The sequence below is a fragment of the Homalodisca vitripennis genome, chromosome 4 (genome assembly GCF_021130785.1).
Source record: "Homalodisca vitripennis isolate AUS2020 chromosome 4, UT_GWSS_2.1, whole genome shotgun sequence".
Classification (NCBI taxonomy): Eukaryota; Metazoa; Arthropoda; class Insecta; order Hemiptera; family Cicadellidae; genus Homalodisca; species Homalodisca vitripennis.
The window spans coordinates 176,089,881-176,115,416 of NC_060210.1; the positions used below are offsets into that span (position 1 = coordinate 176,089,881).

The window sequence follows — 25,536 nt, forward strand, 5'->3', positions numbered from 1 at the left end:
CAAAGCTACTGAAAATAAATATGTTTTCTTCTTAATAATAAATAAAAGAACCACTTTAAGCAAACAAGAATGTAAAACAATATTAATAAAAAAATATTATTAATCAGCAGAAGTGGGAGAAACCGACTCTTTAAAAATGTAATACAGTTGACGTTATGATGATCTCATCTTTACGTTGACACAAACAGGAATAATTTTTAGCATTTGCTATAATAATAATTTTTTTGTCATTCTTGTTCACATGATGTGGTTTTTTATGTGTTATTAGGAAGGAAATTAAGTTTTGCCTACAATACTACTTTACTATATTAAAATAATCATAAATTTGTAAAAAAGTGTTTTTATAATATTAATTGTTAACATATGAATACAATAAAAAGAAGTGAACAAACAATACTGAAACTGTAAGAATGAAATTATTGAGCTTTAGATACAGTTAACATTATGTTGTTAATCATTAAATGGTTATACATTATTAAGAAAATCAGTTTATATGTCTTATGTTAGAGTGTAAAAACACATTTTATAAAAACAAGCTTTTACATTCTACTATAAAACATATAAACTGATTTTCTTAATAATGTAATTCTTACTATATTTACTCTTAGACTTGAATTTTTTAGACTCAATATAATATAAGCTGATTAACCCATTGGCCTTGTATCACGGAACGGTTCCGTGACAGCTAGTCTGGGCTCAAAATTTATATCACGGAACCGTTCCGTGACAAGTACAGCACCATCTAAATAATTTTTTTTTAACTCATTTTTCAACCAAATGTTAGTATAAATTAGACTAATATTGTTGTAACACATAAGAAAAACTGCAATACTAAAATTAATTTAAATTGAAATGAATAATAAGTTACTATAAGAATATTAATGTAATACAAGAGAAAAAAAATCAGTATTCTTGGAATTTTCAGTATTTAGAAAAAACATTTATTCTGACAAACTATGCATATACATACACATATTCTAGTATTGCTAGGTAGAGAAATACATTTCAAATAAAATAAAAGCAACAATGGGGTATTTTATTTTATATTTTTTTAGTAAAGAAAATCTTTTAATTTAAAAAATTCCAAAACTTTTTTAGTTTGTACAGCATTATTATTATTAAATTATGGCCAAATATATCACTATCTATTTATTACTAGCGGGCCCGGCGCGCTTTGCTGCGCATTTCAATAATTTTTTGCAAAAGTTGCCCGCGGCTTCGCACGCAATTTCCCGTTGAAAACAGTACACTATATTCACTTATTCTTTTTCTATCACATTCTAAACATTGCTGAGATAATTGATAGTCGTTCCATCGTGAGCCTCTTGGGCGTATTATGAAGGTATGTACCATATTCCTGCCTCTATCTAGCTGTTACCCACGGCTTCGCACGCAAATCTTAAGAACCGAAGTCCTTATATTACTTAGTAAATTTTTTTTTTTACTATAATAAATTTTAGATTAAATTAGTTATATCTCCGATGCCCACGATTGAGCTTGCTTTGTTGTCTCGATCGAGAGAATATGTACACACGGAGTTTTGAGAACCATACTTCTGTCAAAAAAAAACAACTAAGGTTGATTTTATAACATTCTTTATATTTGTAGCCAACGTAAGATAGTAATTATGATATCTGCATTACTCTTCTGATCAAGCATGAGCATGGTTTATATTAAATAAATATTGCAGTTAAAGGTGAATTTTTACGTCAAATTTGAATTGTATTATCTGGATAGTAAAGTCTATGTTTAACAGTGATTGCAAAAACAGTTTAAACAAAATTTGTCGTTTCTCTTAAGGTTACTCTATGCTTTAAAACTATAAGTGTAATATATGTTTACAAAGAACAGCTGATTAAAAATTTGAAAAGACGTTAACATATGTTTGCTGCAATGCATTTCTTATGGGTATTTCTGTAACCAGTGGGGCGGAATCCTGAATCGGGAAAGGGATGGGCATAGCTTATAAACCTTCTCCGTGGAAAAATACATATACGTACAAATTTTCATCATGATCGGTCCAATAGTTCACGATTCCATAAAGGACAAACATACAAACATTCATTTTTATATATATAGATTAAAGCCCATTTCATGTTAATCCAAAAAGATATAAAATATAACCAAATAACTTGAAAAATAAATTTTTTATAAACATATAACAAAACTCTTACGTTTTTAGCATTTTTAATAGGATAACTCCAGTTGATCTGATAGTAAAAATATGTATAAGCCAATGGGTTAAGGCTCAATGTAAGAAAATGTAGGCTTCCACTATAAACTGTAACATTGGTGCATAGCTATATAGATCATGAATATTTTTAACACTTCAAATTATAAGTGAAAAAATACATTTTTGATTGAATAGATAATTTACGTAGACAGTTGTCTTTTACATTACTCACATATATTAGTATAGTTAATAAAGTTTTCAGAAACAAATCTCATGCGGGATCTATTTCATAATGTAGATAAGAATGTGTTGGATGTAGATGTGTGTGTTGGATAGATATGAATCCAACTACTTTTACAATTTTAAGCAAAATGTAAAACTGTAGTGTTTGCCATTCTGCAGTGTAGTTACTCTGTTGGGTGTTTACAGGGGTTACTGCAAGAGCCTCATACAGAATAGTGTAAATACGTTTAGGGTCCTTTCTCCTTATAAGGAAAAAAATCTTTAAATGTAATCTTAAGAATTATTTTCAACAACATAGATGTCAAGCTTTTCTTAAAGGCCACAATATCCCGATAATCCCGGCACATAAGGGATTGACATAAATGCAAATTTATCACAATTCTGTTTTTCTGACTGAGGAATGATTCTTCTGGTTCGTTTGCACTTATTAATTACTAATTGAGGGTATCCATTGCTTCTGAGATCCGATTCAATTTTCTTAAATTCTTCTTTTAGTCCATCTTTATCTGAGCACAAGCTCTTTGCTCTATCAAACAAAGAGTAGGTTACTCCTTCTTTGACAGATTTTTGATGGTTGGATTGATAATTTAAATATTTTCCTGTGTGTGTTATCTTTCGAAAAACAGTTGTCTTAAGGACATCCCTATCTTTTAATACACACACATCCAAAAAGGGAAGCTTGTTTTGGACTTCCACTTCCATTGTGAGGCAGATAAAAGGAGAAATACTATTAATGTGATTCAAAAAAATATTTAATTCAATGTCACCATGAGAAAAAATAACAAAGGTATCATCCACATACCTCCACCAAACCTTCGGTTTGAACTGAGCTGAAGCCAAAGCTTTTCCCTCGAATTCCTCCATAAAGATATTGGTGAAAATAGGAGACAGTGGAGAACCCATTGCCATCCCCTCATCTTGACGGTAAATTTTACCCTCTAACTCAAAATAATTGCATTGAGTGCAAAGTTCTAACAGTTCCATAATTACTGGCACGGGAAGTTTAGTTCTATCCTTTATTGTTTGGTCTTCTTTGAGACGTGATTTAATAATTCCGAGAGTTTCTGGAACTGGTACATTTGTAAATAGACTTTCGACATCAAAACTTACCAGTTTGTCAGTTTCAGTCAACTTTAGGGATTTTGACTTCTCTACGAAATCCCTGGAATTTTTGATGAAAGAGTCAGTTTTTCCTACCAATGGTGTTAAGATGTCCAAGAGGACTTTAGACAATTCCCTGCAAGGTGAATCACGAGAACTAATGATGGGCCGGAGAGGGATGGTTTGGTTTGTGGATTTTGGGAAGGCCATACATATGGGGGATTTTGGAGTGGTGAGGAGTTAATTTAGATCTAAATTTATCTGAAAAAAATTCTTTATGTTTTCTTAAGGTGTTTGCTACTTTGCGTTCAAATGAATCAGTCGGGTCTTTATTTAAAACTGTATATTTGCCAGTATTTAAAGTTTCCGCAATCTTTTCTTTATACGCTACTGAGTCAAGTACCACAGTAGCGTTGCCTTTGTCGGCAGGTAAGATTTTGACCGTGTCGTCTTTCCCAAGGATCGACCTGGCCTTTTTCTCCTCTATTGTCAAATTGGGTTTTGTGGGAGGAATTTTTCTGAGTAAAAGACTGGCCTCACAACGAAACCGGTCACCCTGTTCCTCAGGTAACTGTGAAACAGCCGACTCGATTCCAGTTATGAAATCCAGTGCCTTTACCGATTTTTTGTGCCACAGAAAAGTTTAAACCCTTGGATAAGACTGATATTTCCGCTTCATTCAGGATTTTTGAAGAGAGGTTGATTACATTTTTATTATTTGCATCCGTATTCACGTTGCCATCCTTGGGCAAATCACATTTTTTAGGCCTAATTTTTTCCAGTTTGGAGATTTTCTTTTTCTTATCTGTTTCAGAAACTTTTATACATCTATTTTGGATGCTTTCGAGAATGTTGTTGAATTCTGTACCGATCAGTGTTTTTAATTCAGTTTTTTTACACTCAATACTATTTTGGAGGAGGCGTCCTTCACGATGATGATATGCAATTCTTTCTTTAAGTAAAGATTTAGAAGCTGAAGACAAAATTTTACTGGCTTTCCTACTATGAAAAGGAGTTTTTAGAGTTAATCCTATAAGCATAAGGTCTTCAACCTTACATTTATGCAAGAAAGTTAAATGATTAATGTGTTTTGTTAACTTAAGATGCAAGCTCTCAAGGTCTTTGATTTGTTTACTGGTTCCGGGTCCGTACCGAGAATCAAGAAACGTAGTGTTACTGTTTTCTTGTTTCACTGAACGATGGCAAATGTCCGGAAAAATCCTGTTTCCTTCACAATGCTTCCATCGTCAAAAATAACCTTCAAACAAAGAATTAAAGCTTTGCTTGTCACACAGGTAAATTATTTAGTAAAAGAGTTTTTAGAGAAATAGCGTTCCTTTTAATGTTCTTGTGTTAATTTAAATCACAGATCTTTAGTAGCAGTGGAAATAAAAAGTATGGATACCCCATATTAACTTTTTTATAAACCCAAATAAATAAAACCAAACTCTATACCACTGTAGGGTACAAAACTGGACTTTTTGGTTAGTATCACAAGATTACCTCTGCCCTCAAAATACCAAATTTTGGGCTGAACTTTTTAAATGTAAACCCCATCAAATTACACATCATTTTAAAAGTCTTTATGAAAGAAAATAAACTTTGAAACTTAGAGATCAACAAGAAAAATATGTTATAAACAAAGTATTGACATTTAAACTTGTTCGAATTAATTTGTTTTTATTATAAAAATGAAGCAAATAGATTTTACAAATGGAAATGTTTGTAAAATCAAAGGTCATTCAGCTTACTAACTCAGTGTTTTCATAACAGGCGCTCGAACTGCTCCCCGGTGATGGTCTGAGAATGTGATAACTTGTTACAATTATGTATGAGGGCTAAACAATTTTGTATTAAAAAATGTTATTATGTTGGTTGTAAGTAATGATGATCAAATCCAGAACAATAGATTCAGTATTCGATTCAGAATCTTAAAAAATTTGATTCCCTGTTCTCAAATTTCAATTCATAATCAGTATTTTTAATATGTTTGATTAAAATACAAACATTACCTTACCAAACTTGAATTACACAGAGCATCATGGGGAAATTGATAATTAAAACCACTTTTTGTAGGTTAAGTAATAAATTATTACATTTTAATAAAGCAAAATAAAAGGATAAAAGAGAAAATACAATCTAATTCTATGTACAGTAGACAAGTTTTATTTTTTTTTAACTGCTAATAGTTATTTGTTTCACCACATTGGAATGCTTTCGAGCAGCAATGTCCTGTGAGCGTCGAAGTAATATAATGTTGGCTGCAGTTGCTCCTGCTTGTTGTTCTATATAGTGTAAAGCTGTGTCTATTGCCTTGTAGTCTTCATTGTGAGTCATTGTCTGTGTAGTCCCTAGCACAATTTTTTGCTCACTTTCATCAGCTGCTATATCAGTGATCATCTGAACAATTGCATCATCTATTAACTCAAATTCTTTATCATTAAAATCTGTGTTTTTCTGATTGCAAACATGGTTGCTCATAAAACCAATATAACCAGAGTCACTTTTTGACCAACAGAAATTTAGGCTCCTTATGGACTGATGTGTATAATTTTCAATACCGATGTAGAGGTAGAGATTCACCCTAAATTTCATCCCTCTAGGTGACCTCATTTGTCAGTTATTGTGTGTTTAGTTAGGCAGAAATAGGATTTCGTCATCAGCAACTGACTGGAGAGGCATCACTAAATGCTCAGCCAACAATCATTTAGCGCTTACAAAGAATATTTTACTGAATACCTTGAATTTCTCTTCTTGTTTGAGCGTTAGCAAAGTATATCACTTGACAGAGTGGAAAAATTATATTTCTGTCTGTCTGTACACATGACATCTCGAGAACAAACTGGTTAAATCTCTCCTCCTATTTAAATTTGATAAGATTCTCGCACAGGCTAGTGGTCCATGAGGACAGGCAGAATGAATCTAAAAAATAGCCTCTCCTTTAAAAAAGCTTGATTTTAATAACCAAAGCACTATCACCATTAATAAAGTGTTTTGTGTAAAATAAACATACTTCAAAAAACTAAAACAATTTTTCAATTACAAAATGGCAAAAAGTTGAAGCAAATAATAGTGTAATCTTAATTTCAATGTTGGTGTTAAATATATGATGTCATATTGTTAAATTTATTAATTAAAATTATTAATCCTAGAAGATGTGTTAGCCAAATGTGCTAGCTCAAGTTATAACATCAGTATTCACATTACTGCAAATTTGTAGCAGATTCCAAGTATATGGCTTGCATAGTCAGTAAGTTTTATCACAATAATTATATTTAACATATTTTTGATAAACAGGGATGGTCAAGAATTAACTGAAGAAATGAAGAGGATGGAAGATAGTTCAGAGAAGTCACCTCCAGATGGTGATGTGCTGTCTGAATATTGTATAAATGTAAGTTTGATTATAATACAAATATAATTGATATGATATAAAAAAAATATTGATTTACAATTTATCTTTAACTGAAGTAAGGTTAGCACTTTATAATTTGGTCTGTGTGAAACATTAAAGTTATATTTCTGTAGATGCATTTTGTTGTTGGACTGTGTTTTACAATTGTGCAAGTTTAGAAAATGCTTCTTCTCAGAAATAAATCCTCAGAAATCGTTTGAGTATTTCAATGATTGTCACTGATCTCAACTCTTTAGACGACGCTACTTGTCAGCAGCATATTGCCAAAAATGTTAAATTTTTACAACTACCATTCTATTAATATACTTTTCAATAAGATACTGTAATGATACTTGACGCCATACATTTGTTGCCTCTATCTTACTTTTTTTTTAATTCCTGTTCGTTGACTTTTGTTGTATTACTTTATTTTTTGATTATCCAAAGATAAAATACATTATTGAGAAGTTTACCATTTGTTGATTCAACAAAGAATTACACCTCCTGATTAGACTAATTTCAAAAGACTTATTATTCATTCTACTATGTTAATTTTTGCTGCTTGTAGTGAAAGATGTTGATTGTTTAAGGCATGAAATTACACATACAGTAAAAGTTTGATTAACGAAGCTAAATGGGGGTTTATCTTAGATAAAAAAAAGCTTGAATAAAATATAATTACAATAAATTACTCTACTATTGTCTTTTACATATAATATAAATAATAAACATATTATCATTAATATTAAATTATAATAATCAAATTATTACTTTCGAAAGAAGTATTTGATACATTTTTGTTATAAACTCTTTTCTCTTTTCTTTGCCACAATATTGCACCAATACTGAAGAAACATTTCGTTGTGTGCTTTGCTCTTTTCTAGCTTTGTGATGAACTTATAACTACTTCCAAGACCTTCAAGATTTGTATTGTCTTAGTTTTAATTTTGTTTACAGTTAACTATATCAATAATATTCTCGTTTGTTATATAGTAATGTTGGTTGTCATTTAGCCATTCTTTGAACATAGTACCTCCAGATGTTCCCAATTTCCACCCATTAAAAGCAAACATGACATCATCAGTGTAATTTTGTACACACTTCAAAAAAAGTTATTAACCCTTATCGCTAAGAAGGCCACGCTGGTGGCACGCTACATGTTCTCCCTCTCAGTCGAAATTCTCTACTTACCGCTTAACACTGACAGGTCGAATTCGTTTTTTCGGGTAGCTTTAAATTGGCTTCACCTGCCTCAATTTGAAATTACCATAATAATGTTGTATATATACCATAAACCAAATTACCATAGTGTAAATTATTGTGTGTGTTTAATAAAAAAATTTGCACTAAAGAATAATACAGTTTATAAAAATGTACGTTTGTAAATCATAATTTTAACTAGTAGCAGAGGCATATGGTACTATAAAATGATTCAGAATAAAACTAAATAAATCTAAAATAATGTGAACTACTGATTTACATATTTGTCACATTTCCCAATAGAAAGCAACACTTAACAATGCTAGAAGACAAGGAATTAATTTTGTATTTGAAATAATAGCGACATAGTACAATGGGTCTTGAGTGTGGTCATCTGAGGTATAGCACCGCAATAGGGGTGGGGATTGCTCATAACCGCTTGACTTGTGAGTACTCGTCTCGAACAAAGTGTCTGACGTGCACAGGTGCGATGATGGGAGTCACTTGCGTGGCTATCTGACCTCTTAGGCAATCTCTGATATTTATATCCAAGTGCTAAGGGTTAATAAACAAAAGCCCTTGAATATTTGAAAATATGAAAAAATACTTAGATATTTGGACTCATTCTGTTTAAGCTTATATTTTATTGTGATGAGTATCATAAAAATGATCTTATGAAATAGTTTTTAATTGGAAGAGTTTGTCCTGAAATATCTGTGTTTTTTATTATCAAATGTGATTAATGGGGGCTCAGAGATAATATGCAACTAATCAAAATTCTGTATTAGGTTACCAACCGTCTGTTAATAATATTTAAAATAGATTTGATTCATTTCAAATTTGAATTTAGGACTCACAAAGTTATATAAATGATATAATAGACCAATTAAACTAACATACATAATACAAGTTAAAATGCACTTGGTTAATTTCTAAATACGATCTGTAGAAGTTTCTAAAAAATTTATATTACTGATAAATTGGAACCTATAAATGTTATTGATATGTGTGAGCTCATAAATAACTGGTTTTAGGAAGTGGACTGGTTTCAACTCCACGAGATCAAGGGTCGCAATGTACAGTTGTCTTCTGGTCGACTGACAGCAAAGAGAGTGGGCAGCTACAACCAGGGAGTAGTCCTCACTTCAAGAGAGATTCTCAAAGGCCAGTTGTTTCAGGTACTATATGGCACAATTGAATTTTAATATAAAATTGAGTACAGTTTTCTTTATTGATTTTGTTTCTCTATTCAGCTTCTGTGATCTAACAGATATCTTGAACATGGCCTAATCCTTATGGGGATATAAAAAGCAAAGTATAAGGCTTTTCTAAGTAACAAAAGATTGTTTTGGAAATTGAGAAAATAATATGGTTTTTTATTAACTCAACTTTTAGCTTAATTTTTGGTGACGATGATGCTATCAAGTATTCTATATTGTTTTAGGTTCGGATAGATGCCATCAATTCAAACTGGGTCTCGTCTTTATGTATTGGAGTAACATCACACCCCATAGCCACATTCTCTTTGCCTGTCACTGCCTTAGGTCTCAAGCGGGACTCGTGGATTATCTGCAGTGACTTTGTCTTTCACAATGGCCAGAAGGTTAATTTTGTTATTATTAATAATTAATATAACAACTTCAATCCGACATAAGTGCCATGTTTTGGAGATTATAACAAGAAAAGTAAGAATTAGCAATATATTTTGGTAGTAGGTTATAATGTATTTTGATATGTTATATACATAAAAAATCAACAAATTGAAATCAAAGCTCAAACTATTCATGGGCAGAATGTGTTGTGTAAGTTTCCACAATGTATTCACAAATCATATCTTATCTCAATAAAGCCAAAAAATGTTGTACTTTCTCACTAAAAACAAATAAAACTTAAAACAAAAAGAAAAGAAAGCAACATTTTATGACAAAATAGCTGTGATATTAACTGAAATTAAATTAAAAATGCCCTTATTAAAGAGGCGGGGAGTTAAGACTGTCAAGCCCTCTCTACCATTCAACCTCAAATCATTTACAGTAAATTAACAATAATTTAATACAGACACTGTAAGTAGTATACTTTGGCCGTTGCTGGGACAACGCACCCGAGACCGGTTCTGGGACAAACCGTGTGAGACCGAATCTGGGACAGAAAATTGTTAGAGAGCGACTAAGAGTGTGAGTACGGGTAGTCAGAACCGCGCCGCGCGAATCACCACGCATGTCATCGCTGTCCCGCCACCGACACCACGCGTGTGTTTATTTACCACAATTGTGAGTATGTATGTGTTTGTGATTTACTGATCAGATCTAAATAGACGATGTTGTTTACATGGTTGTTCTGGAGCAGTTGGTTGTTTTGGTCTACAAGTGTGATTGTGATCTGTTGAATCTTTCGTAAACCGCTCCGAAGAGGTATGTAGTGTTTTTCTTGAGGTGATTGAGATATTTTGTAGCCGTGTGGTACATTAGGGGAAAAGGAGTAGAGGATTGCTGTCTCCAAATGTTTGTGAGAGTGAACATCATGATTGACAAGACTGTTGTTGACAATATTGCAGTGTATCTCGATGACATCAACGGCTCTGAGATTCGGTGGATTCGATGCAATTACATTTTCATTTGAGTTGAAGTAAGACGATTCTTTTTGTAAGTTTGTTGCATCATATTTTTCAAAACCTAAGAGATCACTAACGGTTTTATCCAAGTAGAATTTAATTGGAGAATTAATTGATATTTTGTCACCATCTTTAAAGATCTTGAAATCGTCAGAATTTATACTAAGATTCAACGATTGTATGTAATCTCTGAAACTCTTTTCAAGTTTTTCAATGGTCCAGTAACCACATTGAAGTATCAGTGGTTTCGGAATGAAATGTATTTCCAAATCCCAAAAATAGACTTTTGCATGTTGCAACAAGTTGTATATGTTGTTCTCAGAGTAAAATCCAACAAGAGCCATATAATACTCTACGTTCGGATCCAAGTGGATGGGGTGTTCTAGATGGAGAGTCAGTACAGACTCAGTTCCAGTTAGTTTGAGTAATGGCATGGTTGCAGTTTTTTATATACTTATAATTCTATACAAGTTTTAGATGAAGTTGCTACCATCATGGAAGTCTTCAAAACCTCTTTCCATATATTTTTTATTTCGTTGTTGAATTTTTTCTGCATGATGTATATCTTGCCTTCTAATTCACTCAATTGAACTTTGACAACCACATCATATGGCTCCACTGCTTTGCTCACTTGACCAATTCTCTGGTGGTTTTTCAGTAGGAAGCTGCCCCATATCTTTTCACCATTTACGGTACTAGTGGGGACAATCTCGATCGCATTTATTATTTTTTCCGATTTTACCAAATGCGATTCCAATAATTTCTTGACTTCGGATAAACCTTGTGAGACTTTTGATACATCACTTGCAAGCTCAATTATCTCGTCAGGAGAAGGGTCTGAATTGGGTTGAGTTGGTATTGATCCAATTTCAATTTCGTCTCCAAATCTGTTGAAAATAAAACCACGGTTTCCATGCATTTTTATTGTTTCTTATACTACGAAGAATATGTTCCCAGTCCTCACCAGCTGAATCTCGTCGTAGAACCTCCAGGCACAGATGTCCACAGATAGGAGGATCGTCAAACCCCTGAATACGCTCTGAGTTATAAACCAACCCTTTTGGCCCCAAGTACCTGACTACTTCTATTGGAGGATTGACATCGCCATATGAATCAAAATACAATTTCTTTTCACCACGTTTCACATAACACGTCCAGTGAGTACCACCAGATGAAAGGTCACCAAGATTTACAATACCACGTTCGATATTTGTAGGTTTGTCTGGAAGTAACTGTCGCATGAAAACACCTCTAAACTCATTAATGTTTAATATACCTGCTAATTTTTCTATTTCACCAAGAGACAGCGGGAAGATCTCTTTTTTTTATTCACAGACAACAATGCATCAAGCTTCCGACCAATACGTCGTTTCAACCCTCTACCCGTAGGATCTTTTTCAATAATGGTGTCTAACTCCTCATCGACTAAACTCTTTAACCAAGGTATAAATTTTTCTCTCAGTAAAGGAGCCACCTTTCTTCTTATTAATGGAGAGATGAAACGTTTACCTCCAGGAACTGACGAATCCACCATTTCCATAATTTCCTTCAAAAACCCTCCTTGTTTATTAGATACGAGTTGGTTGTAACTTAGAAGCAATTGTAAACCTTTTTTGTTCTTAACGGCTCTAGAAACGGCTTTGTGTTGCTCTCCAGAAAGAAGTATACGATCACTTCCGTGAGACAGCTGTTCATTAGATAATCTGATTACTGTAGGTTTCCGTCTTTTGTACGCTGTACGAAGTTTACGTTTTTGAGCTTCGGATAGCCGAACTGTATAATTATGCTGACTTTCCATTCTATACGCTTTCTTATATACAAAACACTTACATGAAAACAATAATTGCCGCCTACTAATGAAAAAAAAAAAACATTTTTTATTTTACTTTTTTTGTTTTTTTGTTGTTTTTTTTATTTGTTTTTACAGGAATTTGATTATGTTTCGAGTAATGTCATATGAGAAATGTGCCTCAGATACAACGACAACATATGCTGTGGTGCCGCTGCTCCCCTGTGGAGATGCAATAGCTTTTACAAAATCTAATTCAATCTGAATGTCACTTCGAGATCTGTCTGTTGTTGGTTGATGTAGATGTGTGTCAATTACAACCAAAGGTGAGTTATCAATAAATTCTTTCAGGTTTACTAACACGTTATTGTCTCCGAAGTTTATTTTTCGGAACCCTAGGTACTGATCGTACATGATCCTGTATATACCATTAGTAATATCAAAATTCTGCAATTCCTGAGGGTACCTTTCTCCATTAATTTTCACAGACACATTTTTGATGTTGCAGCTGTCAAATCTACTAGGATCTTTTGCCTGGGTGTTTGTTCTGTTTGTCTGAAGTGCGATTATAACAAATCTAGGATTGTACACATTTCTGTAAACACTTGTAATATCGAAGCTGAACGATGAACCGAACACCCCTCTTTTGTCGATGCATTGCCATTGAAAGAAGTTGTAGACTAAAGCATCCTTGTCACTCAGATGTTTCAAACCATCAATTAACTGGATTTTGGAAGTGCTGGTATAATCGACTATGGGGACTCGTAACACAAACGACTCTATCACAATTTTTCCATCACCAGGATCCGTTGCTGTGGACCCTGCCCCTTTCCAGTGAAACAACGCATCATTATCTTCATTCCTAGTAAATGTGATTTCAAAACCTCCCTTGTACATCGGGTAACGTAGGTGGTCAAAGAACCCTAATCCTAAATGCCCAAGTGTGCCGAGTGCCTCAAACTTCCCACCTCCTGTAAACGATGATGAGAAACCACTACTTGAGAGTGTTTGTTTTTCAGTGTTACTGTAACTAACAATCCCCTTTATAGTGCTGGTGATGCCGGGGAGTTCTACTGTGTCGATCAATGTATTGTGTTTCCTCAGCTCTATTCTTGAAAACAAGAAGGCCGCGAAGTTGTCTACCAGTTTGACGGTAGAGTTAGTTTGATAATCAGATCCATCAGATTTTTGCACATACTTTCCTTGAATGTGGTACATTATGCGTGAATCATAAAATGCGTCTCCATGATCCAGTTTGAATGTTGTATTGTTGTTGGGTGCATTGAAGTTGAGCTCTGAAACTGGCATTGCAGTTCTATACTCACTTCTTGCTATACCGCTCGAAAATTCAATATACAGTTTCTCCATCACTGGTTTTACCACTGATCACTGTTCTATTATATCCTCTCTTATATATAGGGCAAAAAATATTTGCTTTCATTGCTTTATATATCTGATGGGTAGATACATCCTGAAGTTCCTAACCCCATACCGAGTTTACGTTTCAACCACATTCCTCCTGTTGTTGCTAGACCGACCATACGCTCATTCAAGTCAGCATCATCTGAGGTAACCCTCTCCCAAGCTTTCTTTTGTAATATTTTGTCCGCCTCCCACCTGTCTTCTGTGTTTTTATGATCCCTATACCATATATCATGCTTCTTACAAGCTTCATCGAGGGGATTAATTCCCTTATCTCCCCTAGCAAGTCTCTTGTCAAGCTGGGTGCCGGGCCCACAGTAGTTGTACGTATCAAGATTCCAGTTCTTGGGCGCATGTAACTCGAATGGTAACTTGTTAATGATGTCGTTCAAAAGCCCTTTACCTTCTATAACATGTTCAGGCAAAACAGACAAACATCTGACTAGGTACTTCAACCCTTTAGGTGTAGCAATTAGGTCTTCCATTTCATCGTGAAGGAAATCAACTACAGACAGTTTTTCATTATGAAAGTTGTTGTTTCCAGCTTCTTCCTGCGCTTGAATGTAGTGTAACCTGTCAATGAGGTCTTTGAAGTTCTTTATGTACTTATATTCGACCGGACTTTCATTGTAAACCTTTAACCCTGAACCAATTGTTGCCACTTTTCCATTCACCAACTCATCCCAAATAGGTTTTATCATATGTTTCCACTTTAGTCCTTGACTTGATTTGGGACGATTACTTTTGGGATTGTTTCTTTGGAAAAGCGAGTTTGTCCTCACCAACATGTCCTTGTAAGAGTTCCAGTCTTCATCGGTGTACAGATCCTTCTCTACTATATTGTTTTTCGTCAACAATCTCCAAAGACCCTCAGTCCCTTTGTATTTCTTTTGAGAGCTGACTAATATAATGTCATCATAATCAAATGTAATCGGTTCGGAACCGATCATCGGCTGCTCTAGATTTTCATCGTACCAAATACCAAACTGTTTGTCGTTGGATTTTGGAAGGTATCGGGCTCCTAGAGAACCAAGTGTTACTACTTTAGAATCCATCAACTGTTTCATCGATTGCTCTTGAGGTTGTACTTCTGGCTCATCATCGTAATCTACATCCTCAAACGTTCGACGATCTGATGCTTGAGGTTGAAATCTTACCAACTGTTTCATACGGTTTTGACTACGTATCTTTTGTGTTTCCAATTCTCTATGTTGTTGTTCCCTAATGGCTCTGGTGATTGGTTCGTACTTTTTCTCATTTTCACGAACATCTTCTAACTCTTTAAAATGGGTCTGAGCAAACTCACTTTGTAATTTCCGGTTTAACTCATCCAACTTTCTAGCTTTAGAAACAGTGAGCGGTCGATCATGTGTTATTGATATGTTACGATTGGCAGACGTCTCATTAGCATTTGATGATATAGTATTTTTGTTTGAGAAGTTTTTTAATTCATCCTGTTCAGCACGTTTGAACTTTGCAGCCAAGACAGTCTGAATTTTTTCAAGTCGCCTTGCTTCTTTTGCATCTAGTTTATTCGCCATGTTGTATACTTATAGTAATAGATACAGCGTTATTCTTCAAATCTTTCAAGTCACGTTTACACTGGAACGTCAAATTACGTTTAGAGAACGTTAAATTACGTTTATGAACGTCAAATTACGTTTAGAGAACGTCAAATTACGTTTATGAACGTTAAATTACGTTTATACTTGAACGTCAAATTACGTTTATGAACGTCAAATTACGTTTATGAACGTTAAATTACGTTTATACTTAAACGTCAAATTACGTTTATGAACGTCAAATTACGTTTATGAACGTCAAATTACGTTTAGAGAACGTCAAATTACGTTTATGAACGTTAAATTACGTTTATACTTGAACGTCAAATTACGTTTATGAACGTCAAATTACGTTTATACTTGAACGTCAAATTACGTTTATGAACGTTAAATTACGTTTATGAACGTTAAATTACGTTTATACTTGAACGTCAAATTACGTTTATGAACGTCAAATTACGTTTATACTTGAACGTCAAATTACGTTTATACTTAAACGTCAAATTACGTTTATACTTAAACGTCAAATTACGTTTATACTGGTACGTTGTACAGCGAAGTATTATTCAACACTTAGTTTCCTTTTTAAATTGCACATGTATTTCCTTTTTTGTGGTTTAGCTGTAGTATTAATAGATATGAATCCATGAGGTGTTTTCCAGCACTCAAAACAGAGAGCCTCAAATTGGTTGAAAGTCATGTCAGAACCTACAAAGTCCTGGAACACTCTCTTTGTATAGTACTTGTTCATTGTAAACAGACACAACAGATTAACATTGTTTCGTATGACCTGCATATCAACTCGACCATAGCTCTGACTCAGGTAGACACAAGAAATCCCTTTATGACGTCCTCTAATGAAATAGTCTTTGATTTTAGTTTGCTCTTCTAGGAGGCAGTCATCAAATACCACAAGTGAGTTTGGTTTGCAGTCATCGATAGAAATGAGATCTTGACAGGACGAATAGAAAAACGCTATTTGTCTTCTAAGGTTTTTTTCTAATCTACTGTATTGTTCACGCAGATCTACATATGCAGGTTGTTCTATTGAACGACTGAACACGTATAGATTCTTGAACGGAACTCCATCTTTGTTGTAAATGAAATTCAATAACAAGTTCGTTTTACCACTCCCAGACGGTCCTACAATAAGACACCGTAACGGTCTAGGTAAAAATTGGTCTTCGAATTTATCTTTGCAATACACTTGAATTTCCATAGTATGTTCTCTTACATACATTTACAATTTAACAGTTTTCGCATATTCTATAATGACCCCATGCTAGGGTTCGGATATTGTCTTCGAGTACGAAACGCTTGTCGTCCTTTGATGAAAGTACCACTTTATGGTGTTCTACGCTGTAGAGATTGTGTGCTTGACTCCGAATTGTATTCATCGTTTTGTAGTGCTCGATGTTACTAAACAAACAGTCTTTATAGTTGCTAAAGGTAATTTCATTTTCAACTACAGCTTTTTTCACACCCTTAGACCTCTTTATGAAATGGTTGTCTTCTATATTGCTCGCATACATCTTGGATCGTAGTCCTACAAACTCTCGCATGATTCGACCATTAAGTTCATCTTTCATTTTACCCAGAACTTTTTTGTTTACGTGGGGAAGCCCATATTGGTTGGGGTTGGGGTAGTCACTTGTATCAAATAATCCAATTAAATGTTTCATGTCTTCATAGAAGTTTTTCGTTTTGATGTCATATATCAGGGAATCGGTATCAGTGTACACCATTTTTATGTTAGATCCATACTTCTCTTTCATTACATTGTAGTGGAAATCATACATCAGTGTCTTTGATATGTCTAGAATACTCATACCTACGTAAATAGGTTTATTTAACAAAAGTTTTTTCTTACTAAAATGTACAGCAACTAGGTTTTCTGTAAAGATGGTTCGACTCTTAAAGTTCGGTTTGCTAACCCATCTTTCCACTAATTTGGATTTAGTACCCAAACGAATGTCCACACGATTTCTCATATTTTCCATAGTTTTTCCAAAAACTGAGTTGTTCATTAATTTGAAAAAGTCTTTCTCAAAATCATTTTTCGCCTTTGTACGCTCCATGGTATTCAGATTAATGTACGGTTGCAACCAATTGCTTTGACTGAAACTAAGAACTCTATGAACATGTTTTAGTTTCATACCCAGACTCAAATAAAGCTTTAAATTTTTGTAGTGTACGACATACTTTTCTTTGCTGTAGAGAGTTGTCAGAAGCTTTGCCATTTTCGATCCTGGTGGGACTCTACGTTCTGGAGCGAGAGGTAGATCAGAGTGTACGTCGTGTAGTTCTTCAGGATATTCCAAATCAACTTCTAATATGTAGCCTGTGGGTGAATCGTCACTAACTTTCATTACATCGATGTCTGTACTGCTCCACTGAAAGTTTGCATATGGTAGTTTTACAGACATTGCCCACCCATACAGGTTGTTTGCATCCAAGTACATGAGGTAGTTATTTGGTTTCGATTTGTCGTAGTCTTTCATGTAGGGATTGTTTGCCTTCGCATATCGATGAGAACACTGTGAAATACCACCACGAATACCCTTTTCAACCATGAGTACCATATCGATGTCAGTCAATAGAGACAGTTCGACTTTTGTAATTTTTAGCATTGCGTTCCAAGCCAACCCAGGTGCTGTGAAATACCATGCAGGATCTAATTTGTATGTATTGAGACATACATCCCTGAAGTTTTCCATAACATCTGCAAGCAGCAAGACATCGGTTTCGTTATATAGCATTGTATATTCTTTCATGTTCTGAATGTTAAAGGCGGTCCATACATCGCACGCATGTTTGTAATCTTCATTTGTTATGTGTTGTTTATTCAGTCTATTGTAAAATTCTTCTTGACTAGGTAGTGATGTTTCACTATATTTTTCTATACTGTCCATGTAGTCGTAAGGGTACACTCCTTTTCGTAGCAATAAATTGAGGTCCTTACCATTGTAATATGTTGAGATGTGTTTGAATTGAGATCTAGTCAGATTCTTTGCCAACCTATCGAGACTTTGTGACATGAACTTGAATGAATCGATGAATCGTAGTTCAATTCCACCTTCCACACTGACCGTAAAGGAAATGTACCGCTCCTCGTTGTTGGGTATCAATGATATGCGATTTTCGAACTTACCAAACTCTTTAATGAATAGGTGAGTGTCGTAACCTGCTAAATTATGAATGAAAACAGGAATGAACCTAGGTTTTTTGAAATTGATGTTACACTTGTTGTGAGCTGCTCCTCTAAACAAACCCGTCAAATGGTTATGGTCTCTAACACGATCATCACCAAGATAATTTCCACAGATATGACACGTAGTTGTAGATTCAAACATTTCCTGTTGCTCTTTTGTCATCAACTGCATGGGGACTATTGCTTCACTCTTGTAAAGTTCATTAATCCTTATCGACTCCTCAATCAATGATTTTACAAATACATGTGCAGCATCGTCTCCAAAGTATTTAATCGGTGGTTTGGAAAAGCCGTCCTCTGACACCCCATACATACAGAAGGAAATGGCATTATGTTTCTGATATTTGATAGTGAACGACTGATGATTACCATTACAATCCACTTTACACGGTTGACATGTTGAAATAGGTGCTAGACAGCATTCAAAGTCTGCGTAATACACAAAGGGCACTCTCATTGAGCAATTGAAATCTTTAAATCTAATTACAGTTCCTGGCTCTGGTAGTTCCAATTTCACAGCATCGTGTGTGTTACAGTCTTCTCTATGCTTGATGAGTAAATCCTCTCTCGTAAAGTGTTGCAAACACCTATTGCATATCCACATCTTATGTCCATTTCGTGAGATCTGTGAACTAACCAAACGGGACATATCTTTGATCCAGCAGTAGTGAGTGTTTGTTTTTTCTCTGATAAACAGTAGATTAACATGTTTTTCCATCTCGTTATCAGTTATTCTCAGCGGGAATATATCGAACTTGTCATCATAAGCATAGACATTAACAGAAATGCCACTAAGTCTTTCAAACTTTGCTATATCATCAAGTTTCATGGGGCATTCGCAAGTTGCTAGTGCATGAAGCAGCTCTCGTTTGAAAGGTTCGTAATTGCTGATTCTTTCTGGATGAACCTTAACTGGATGTAAAGCTGCCAGAATAGACCACATAAAACATTTCTGATCTTCGTTTTTTACATTAATAACAGCCTTTTTGGATTGAATCTGTTTTGGTAGAACCACATAGCTGGATCCGTGAAAAGGAACGTATCGGTTGACTCTGATCTCCAAGTCTTTCACACTTTTTAGTGACCATTGAGAACCGTTTGCCTCAAACTCCTCCATCTCAACCAACATCTTAAGTTTTGCTGAGTTATAATAGTCAGACAGAGACGTTGTCGAGTAAAGAATTTCATTTTTCGTTTTAAAGTTCATGACTTGAGTCACCTCCACATCGTTTATTATTTTCTTGAATTCAGCATGATAAACCATGTTTACCTTAAGATTCTTTTCTTTTACAGCTTCCTGAAGTTTGTCAACAACGAGTGGTTTGCATATCTCAAGAAACATTTTTGGATCTTTGATCCCACGTTTGTTCATAATCACATACGTTTTCAATCTTCCCGTGAATGCCGACTGGACTTCTGATATTTCATCAAGTATTGTCTGTGACTCCTCTGGAGTACGTACCGGAACCAGATGAGGTGTTGAAGGTGATTCTGTTTCAGACAGAAGCTGTCTCTCTTCCATGGTAGGACTAATCGAATTCTCACTATTAATTGTACTAGTCGGTGTCTCACTAATAATCTTTTTCACACCTGTAGTAATCTTTTGCGGTCTAGTCGGTTTTCGGATCATCGCTTCAAGAGCTATATCGTTTGTATTGACCTTCGGTACTTGTTTGACTTCCCTTGGTCGTTTTGGGTATTTCTTTACCAGCATGTTGATGTCTGGAGTAGGTGCCGGCAGTCTTGGTGTCAGTCTCGTAATGGGTAATATTTCACTCCTGTATCGAGGACCTTCATGAAGTGCTGACAAACGGATATGACGTTTCGATTGTTTGTGACGGTTCCAGTTGGATGACTCTATTGGTGTTTCACAAATCCAACACATTTTACTTTTAGGAGCTGGTTTGATTTCCATCTTTTTCAGACGTTCGTTATATGTCATACCATGCTGGTTTTTGGCACATTTCTGAGATTTTTGGTGCCGAGCCATGTTGGAAACCGTTATTTCCTTACTGCATTTTGGACACGGTTTCTTCTGGGGTTTTATTTGAGCACGTACATCGGTCGGACTAAGCACGTTGTATGTTGGACTCTCTGGGATATGTAGTGGTGAATGGTATACAGGACTATATGGTATATGCAGTGAATAGTCTGACTTATCCGGAACTTCAAATGGTGGTGGACCAAGTATTGATATAATTTTCGATGAATCGGGGTGTATCCTTTTTACTGGTGGTTCAAACTTTGGAGCGTCAGCTGTAGATGGACCAATTATAGCTCTAATTTTGGAATAGAAATCTGGAGTGTCTAACATAGACAAATCAAAATCAGCAATCGCGTCTTGTTCTTCAGGTCTGAGATTTGAATAGGACTCTGGCAACATAGACATATCAAAATCAGCAATCACGTTCTGGAATTGATTGTCACTCACAGCATCAGCGTAGTTTTCCAACATAGACATATCAAAATCCGGAGTTTGTCTGTCTAACGTGGACATGCATTTCTTTGTTTTTTTATGGCGGGACATGGAGGAGTTCCTGACTTCAACACCACACCTTGAACATACTTGTTTCATCGAAGGAGGTTTTTCATTGAATCCGTTGGAAGAAGCATAAGCTGGTGGATTTGACGCTGACATACACTTCTTTGTTTTTTGGTGGCGGGATAGGTTAGATGCAGTAACCTCAGCTCCACAATTTGGACATTTCTTGACTGATGATCTTCGAAGACCGTCCGTAGCATTGAGAAATGCTGTTTGCTTGCTAGCAGGAGAAAACGCCATTATTATAGAGCTGGCTACTCTCTTACTGTATGGGTGATTGACGATGGAAAAGGATGAGGTATGGATGCACTTCTTTGTTTTTTGGTGGCGGGATAGGTTAGATGCCGTAACCTCTTCTCCACAATTCGAACATTTCTTGACTGATGATCTTCGAAGACCATCCGTAGCATTGAGAAATGCTGTTTGCTTGCTAGCAGGAGAAAACACCATTATTATAGAGCTGGCTACTCTCTTATTGTATGGGCGATTGACGATGGAAAAGGATGAGGTATGGATGGATGAGAATAGGAAGAGGAGTAGGAAGAGGGTGGGTGTGTGGGATGAGTGGAAGGAAGGATGAGAGCATTATTAATACATTTGACTCTGAACTAGAACATAGTTTTTTGTAACTCTTTTTCATAAAACGATCCTATTATTTCCTCACCAGACTGGTCTGCGATTTTGTAGGTAACAGGGCAAGTTTTGTTGACAGCCACAATCCGAAAAATTTCTCTTGTCCAATTTCTGCGGTATTTATTTCCAAATACATCTTTCTTTATAGTAATTCTTACACGGTCTCCAACCGAAAGTCTGGGTCTGAATACTAGACATCGTCCAGTGTTTGCGTACATGTTTCTTAAAGTTTGTTCATTGCTTGAATTCACTTCTGATGGGCTCATCTTTATAGTGCTATGAAATTTACTGTTATATTGACGTAGAAGCTTCTGTAAATGTGACACCCATCTAAAAGAGTTTTGAATTTCAAAGTGCACTTTCATTTTTTCATTGAGAGTTCTATGGAAACGCTCTATAATGGCACTTTTTTCCTCATTTTCAGTATGGTATAACTTTATTTGATTTTTGTGTAAAAACTCTCTAAATTCCTTATTAACAAATTCTCGTCCTTTATCCGTGTGAAGAAGGTTCGGGGGTTTGTGACCAACCAATTTCGCTCTTCTTAATATTTTACCAAACAATTTAGTAACCTCTTGTGAGCTTTTAGTTTTTAATGGTTCTGACCACGCATATTTTGAAAACGTATCAATTACATTAAGTATGTATCTGAATCCATCATTTTCCTTTGAAAACCTAATCATTACAACAAGGTCTGCAGCCCACAAATCATCAATACCCAAAGTTACAATTTTTCTCTTAGGGAATCGCTTAACCACAGGTTTATGAACCTCTAAAGCTCGAAGCAGGATTTCTTTCCGACTTTTCTGATTCATTAATACTATCCACAATACACTTACATTATACCAAACTAGTAATTTATAAGGTGCGGTGTTTCGCGCGGCGCGGCGGTGACTGGACAGTGACGAGGCGCGTACAGATTGTTTGTATACTTATAGAAACAACACGCGGTGTCTCACACGGCGCGGTGGTGGTGACGGTTCAGCAGTCGCGCGGCGCGGCGGTGACTGGACAGTGACGAGGCGCGTACAGATTGTTTGTATACTTATAGAAACAACACGCGGTGTCTCACACGGCGCGGTGGTGGTGACGGTTCAGCAGTCGCGCGGCGCGGTGATGACGAGGCGCGTGCCAATTGCTTGGCGGTGACGGTTCAGCAGTCGCGCGGCGCGGTGCTGACGAGGCGCGTGCCGATTGCTTGCATACTTACAGTAACAACGCGTGGTGTCTGCGCGGTGGCGGGACAGCGATGACATGCGTGGTGATTCGCGCGGCGCGGTTCTGACTACCCGTACTCACACTCTTAGTCGCTCTCTAACAATTTTCTGTCCCAGATTCGGTCTCACACGGTTTGTCCCAGAACCGGTCTCGGGTGCGTTGTCCCAGGAACGGCCAAAGTATACTACTACTGTACAGTCTTAACATAATTATCCATTACAGTAAAATGTGAGCAACATTGCTTAATTTACATAAAATGACTCACAAATGTAATAATTCTTAATGAAGGATAAAAAAAGCTAACAGTGCAAAAGAGAAAATAAAAAGAACAAAAACACATTCAACCGATCTAACACACTGTCTGACCTCACACACCGCAAGCACCACTGCCCGTCACAACCACAGTCCTGTGTGTGACGCACTTTTACTAGGATGCACCAGTTGGAGGGTATTGTCCATTCCTATTGAGAGGCTCTTCCATTGAGTTGAAGTCTGAGGTTAAGTACCTTGGCGTGATCCTTGATAGGATCTTACACTGGGGATCCCATCTGGAAAGGGTTATCGCTAGAGGAAAATGGTCTTTTTGCACTGCAGACGTGTGATAGGTGGGTCTTGGGCTATACGTCTCCATGGTCAGACCTGCCGTAATGTTTGGAGCTGATTTTGGTGGCCAAAAATGGAGGCCAAGATGGCGGTAGCTGGTCTGGCTGGCATCCAAAGAATGGCTTGCTTTGCTGTCACTGGGGCTTCTCAAAGTGCCTTGGGCACAGCTCTAGACTGTTGCCTCAACCTCATCCCCCAGCATGTCATTCGGGCTATGGTCAGGAGGAGTGCCTCCTGTCTTCCTGTCTTCAGCAGGTGGGACTTTGGTCGGCCTCGGGCTGTAGCAGTGGAATTGTTGAATTAGCATCCTGATTCAGGGGGAAGCTCTGCACATGATCTCTTTCAGGCAGAAGTAGCAGCCATTATGGAGTATGCTAGTGAGAATTTTCGTCTGTGGAATAGGAGTAAGACAATCAGCATTTTCACAGATAGTCAGGCAGCACTGATGGTGTTGGACTCTTGCGTGTTCAATTCCAAACTTGTCTGGGGTTGCTATAAAGTTGTTTCTTCCCTTGCCAGATTCAACAATGTGACTGTTTGTTGGGTTCCTGGTCATGAGGGGATCCTTGGGATCAAATGGGATGTTGTTTAACCCAAAAATTAATCACTTCAATATCCTAGTTGAGTAGTGACACAGTAGTGTCTAGTTCGTTAAGTGAACATTGAACGTATGTTTATAAATCATTGGTGTAAAAATGAGTATTTGAATGCCTCATGATTGAAGTAATATAATTTATTAAAGTGAAAATAGAAGGGGTTGAAGGACAGAGTCCTGTGAAACTCCTCTTAGTCAGTCTGAAACAGTTTTCTAGTCAGACATTGTATCCCCCTCCTTCACACATTGCTGAGATCCAGTGATGTAAGACTCGACCCAGTTAACACAACCATAGGAAAAACCATACTTCTTTATTAGATGAGAAGGGAGTGGTATACTAAAAAAAGCCTTATAAAAGTCATAAAGTATAATGACATATAATGATTTATTTTCTCAAAATACATTACAGAATTGTACAGAAACCATGTTTACATCCAATATTACCATAATATCTACTAATGTACAATAGAAATACAAATATAAAATATACGTTCTAATAGAGAAAATAACTAACCTCCAAGGCAAAGCCTGTGTGGAGGAAATTAACACACAATTTTTCCTAGAGTGATGGCTAAATCTTCTATTTAACATAAAATATATAGATCCAAACTTTAACTACTATATGTATAATACATTAACTAATATATAAATTTCACAAAGTTGTTACTAGTGGAAAATTAGGAGCCTATAAGTTTCATATATTACAATTTAATTATGCAATAAGCCAACAAAAAGCATAAAATGTTGCAGAAAAAGAAAAGAATCTCAACAGAATTTAAAAATGATTACTTAAAAGATTTCCTTGAAACTTAAACATAAACACACAAGAGGAATACAAGAAGTCCTTGAATTTCCACATACAATTTCGTTATGATATACACAAAAACCTGAAAAAAATCAAAAATTGGCAACTTATTATAATATGGCATTGCTGTACATATACCTAATCTATTAATTAATCCTATTGCAACTTAAATACATGGAAAAAACACATGGTAAAATACACACACATCATAACCGAACTAATTTACTATTTACTAGCAAAATAGAAAAATAAAAAGATATGTTACCTTTCTAGCTATTTACAAGTAATAATTCATCAATATTTTCTATGCTTAAAAGCCAAGACCTCAATCTAGAATTGAAGAAGGTTAAAGAGTTGGCATTACGAATTAAAATGGGTAATTGGTTAAAAATTCTTGGAGCTAGGAAGCTATAAGTTTTAGTAAAATAGGTATT

General features: G+C 35.6%; 1 protein-coding gene across 1 annotated transcript in view; it reads left to right on the top strand.

The window, feature by feature from the left end:
- LOC124361311 (neuralized-like protein 4) overlaps positions 1–25,536 on the top strand; it is a 151,121-nt gene that overhangs the window by 26,176 nt on the left and 99,409 nt on the right. Inside the window, exons 7-9 of the mRNA XM_046815357.1 lie at positions 6,815–6,911; positions 9,146–9,289; positions 9,556–9,714. Of these exons, the coding sequence (XP_046671313.1) occupies positions 6,815–6,911; positions 9,146–9,289; positions 9,556–9,714 (400 nt within the window). The remainder of the gene's footprint in view (positions 1–6,814; positions 6,912–9,145; positions 9,290–9,555; positions 9,715–25,536) is intronic.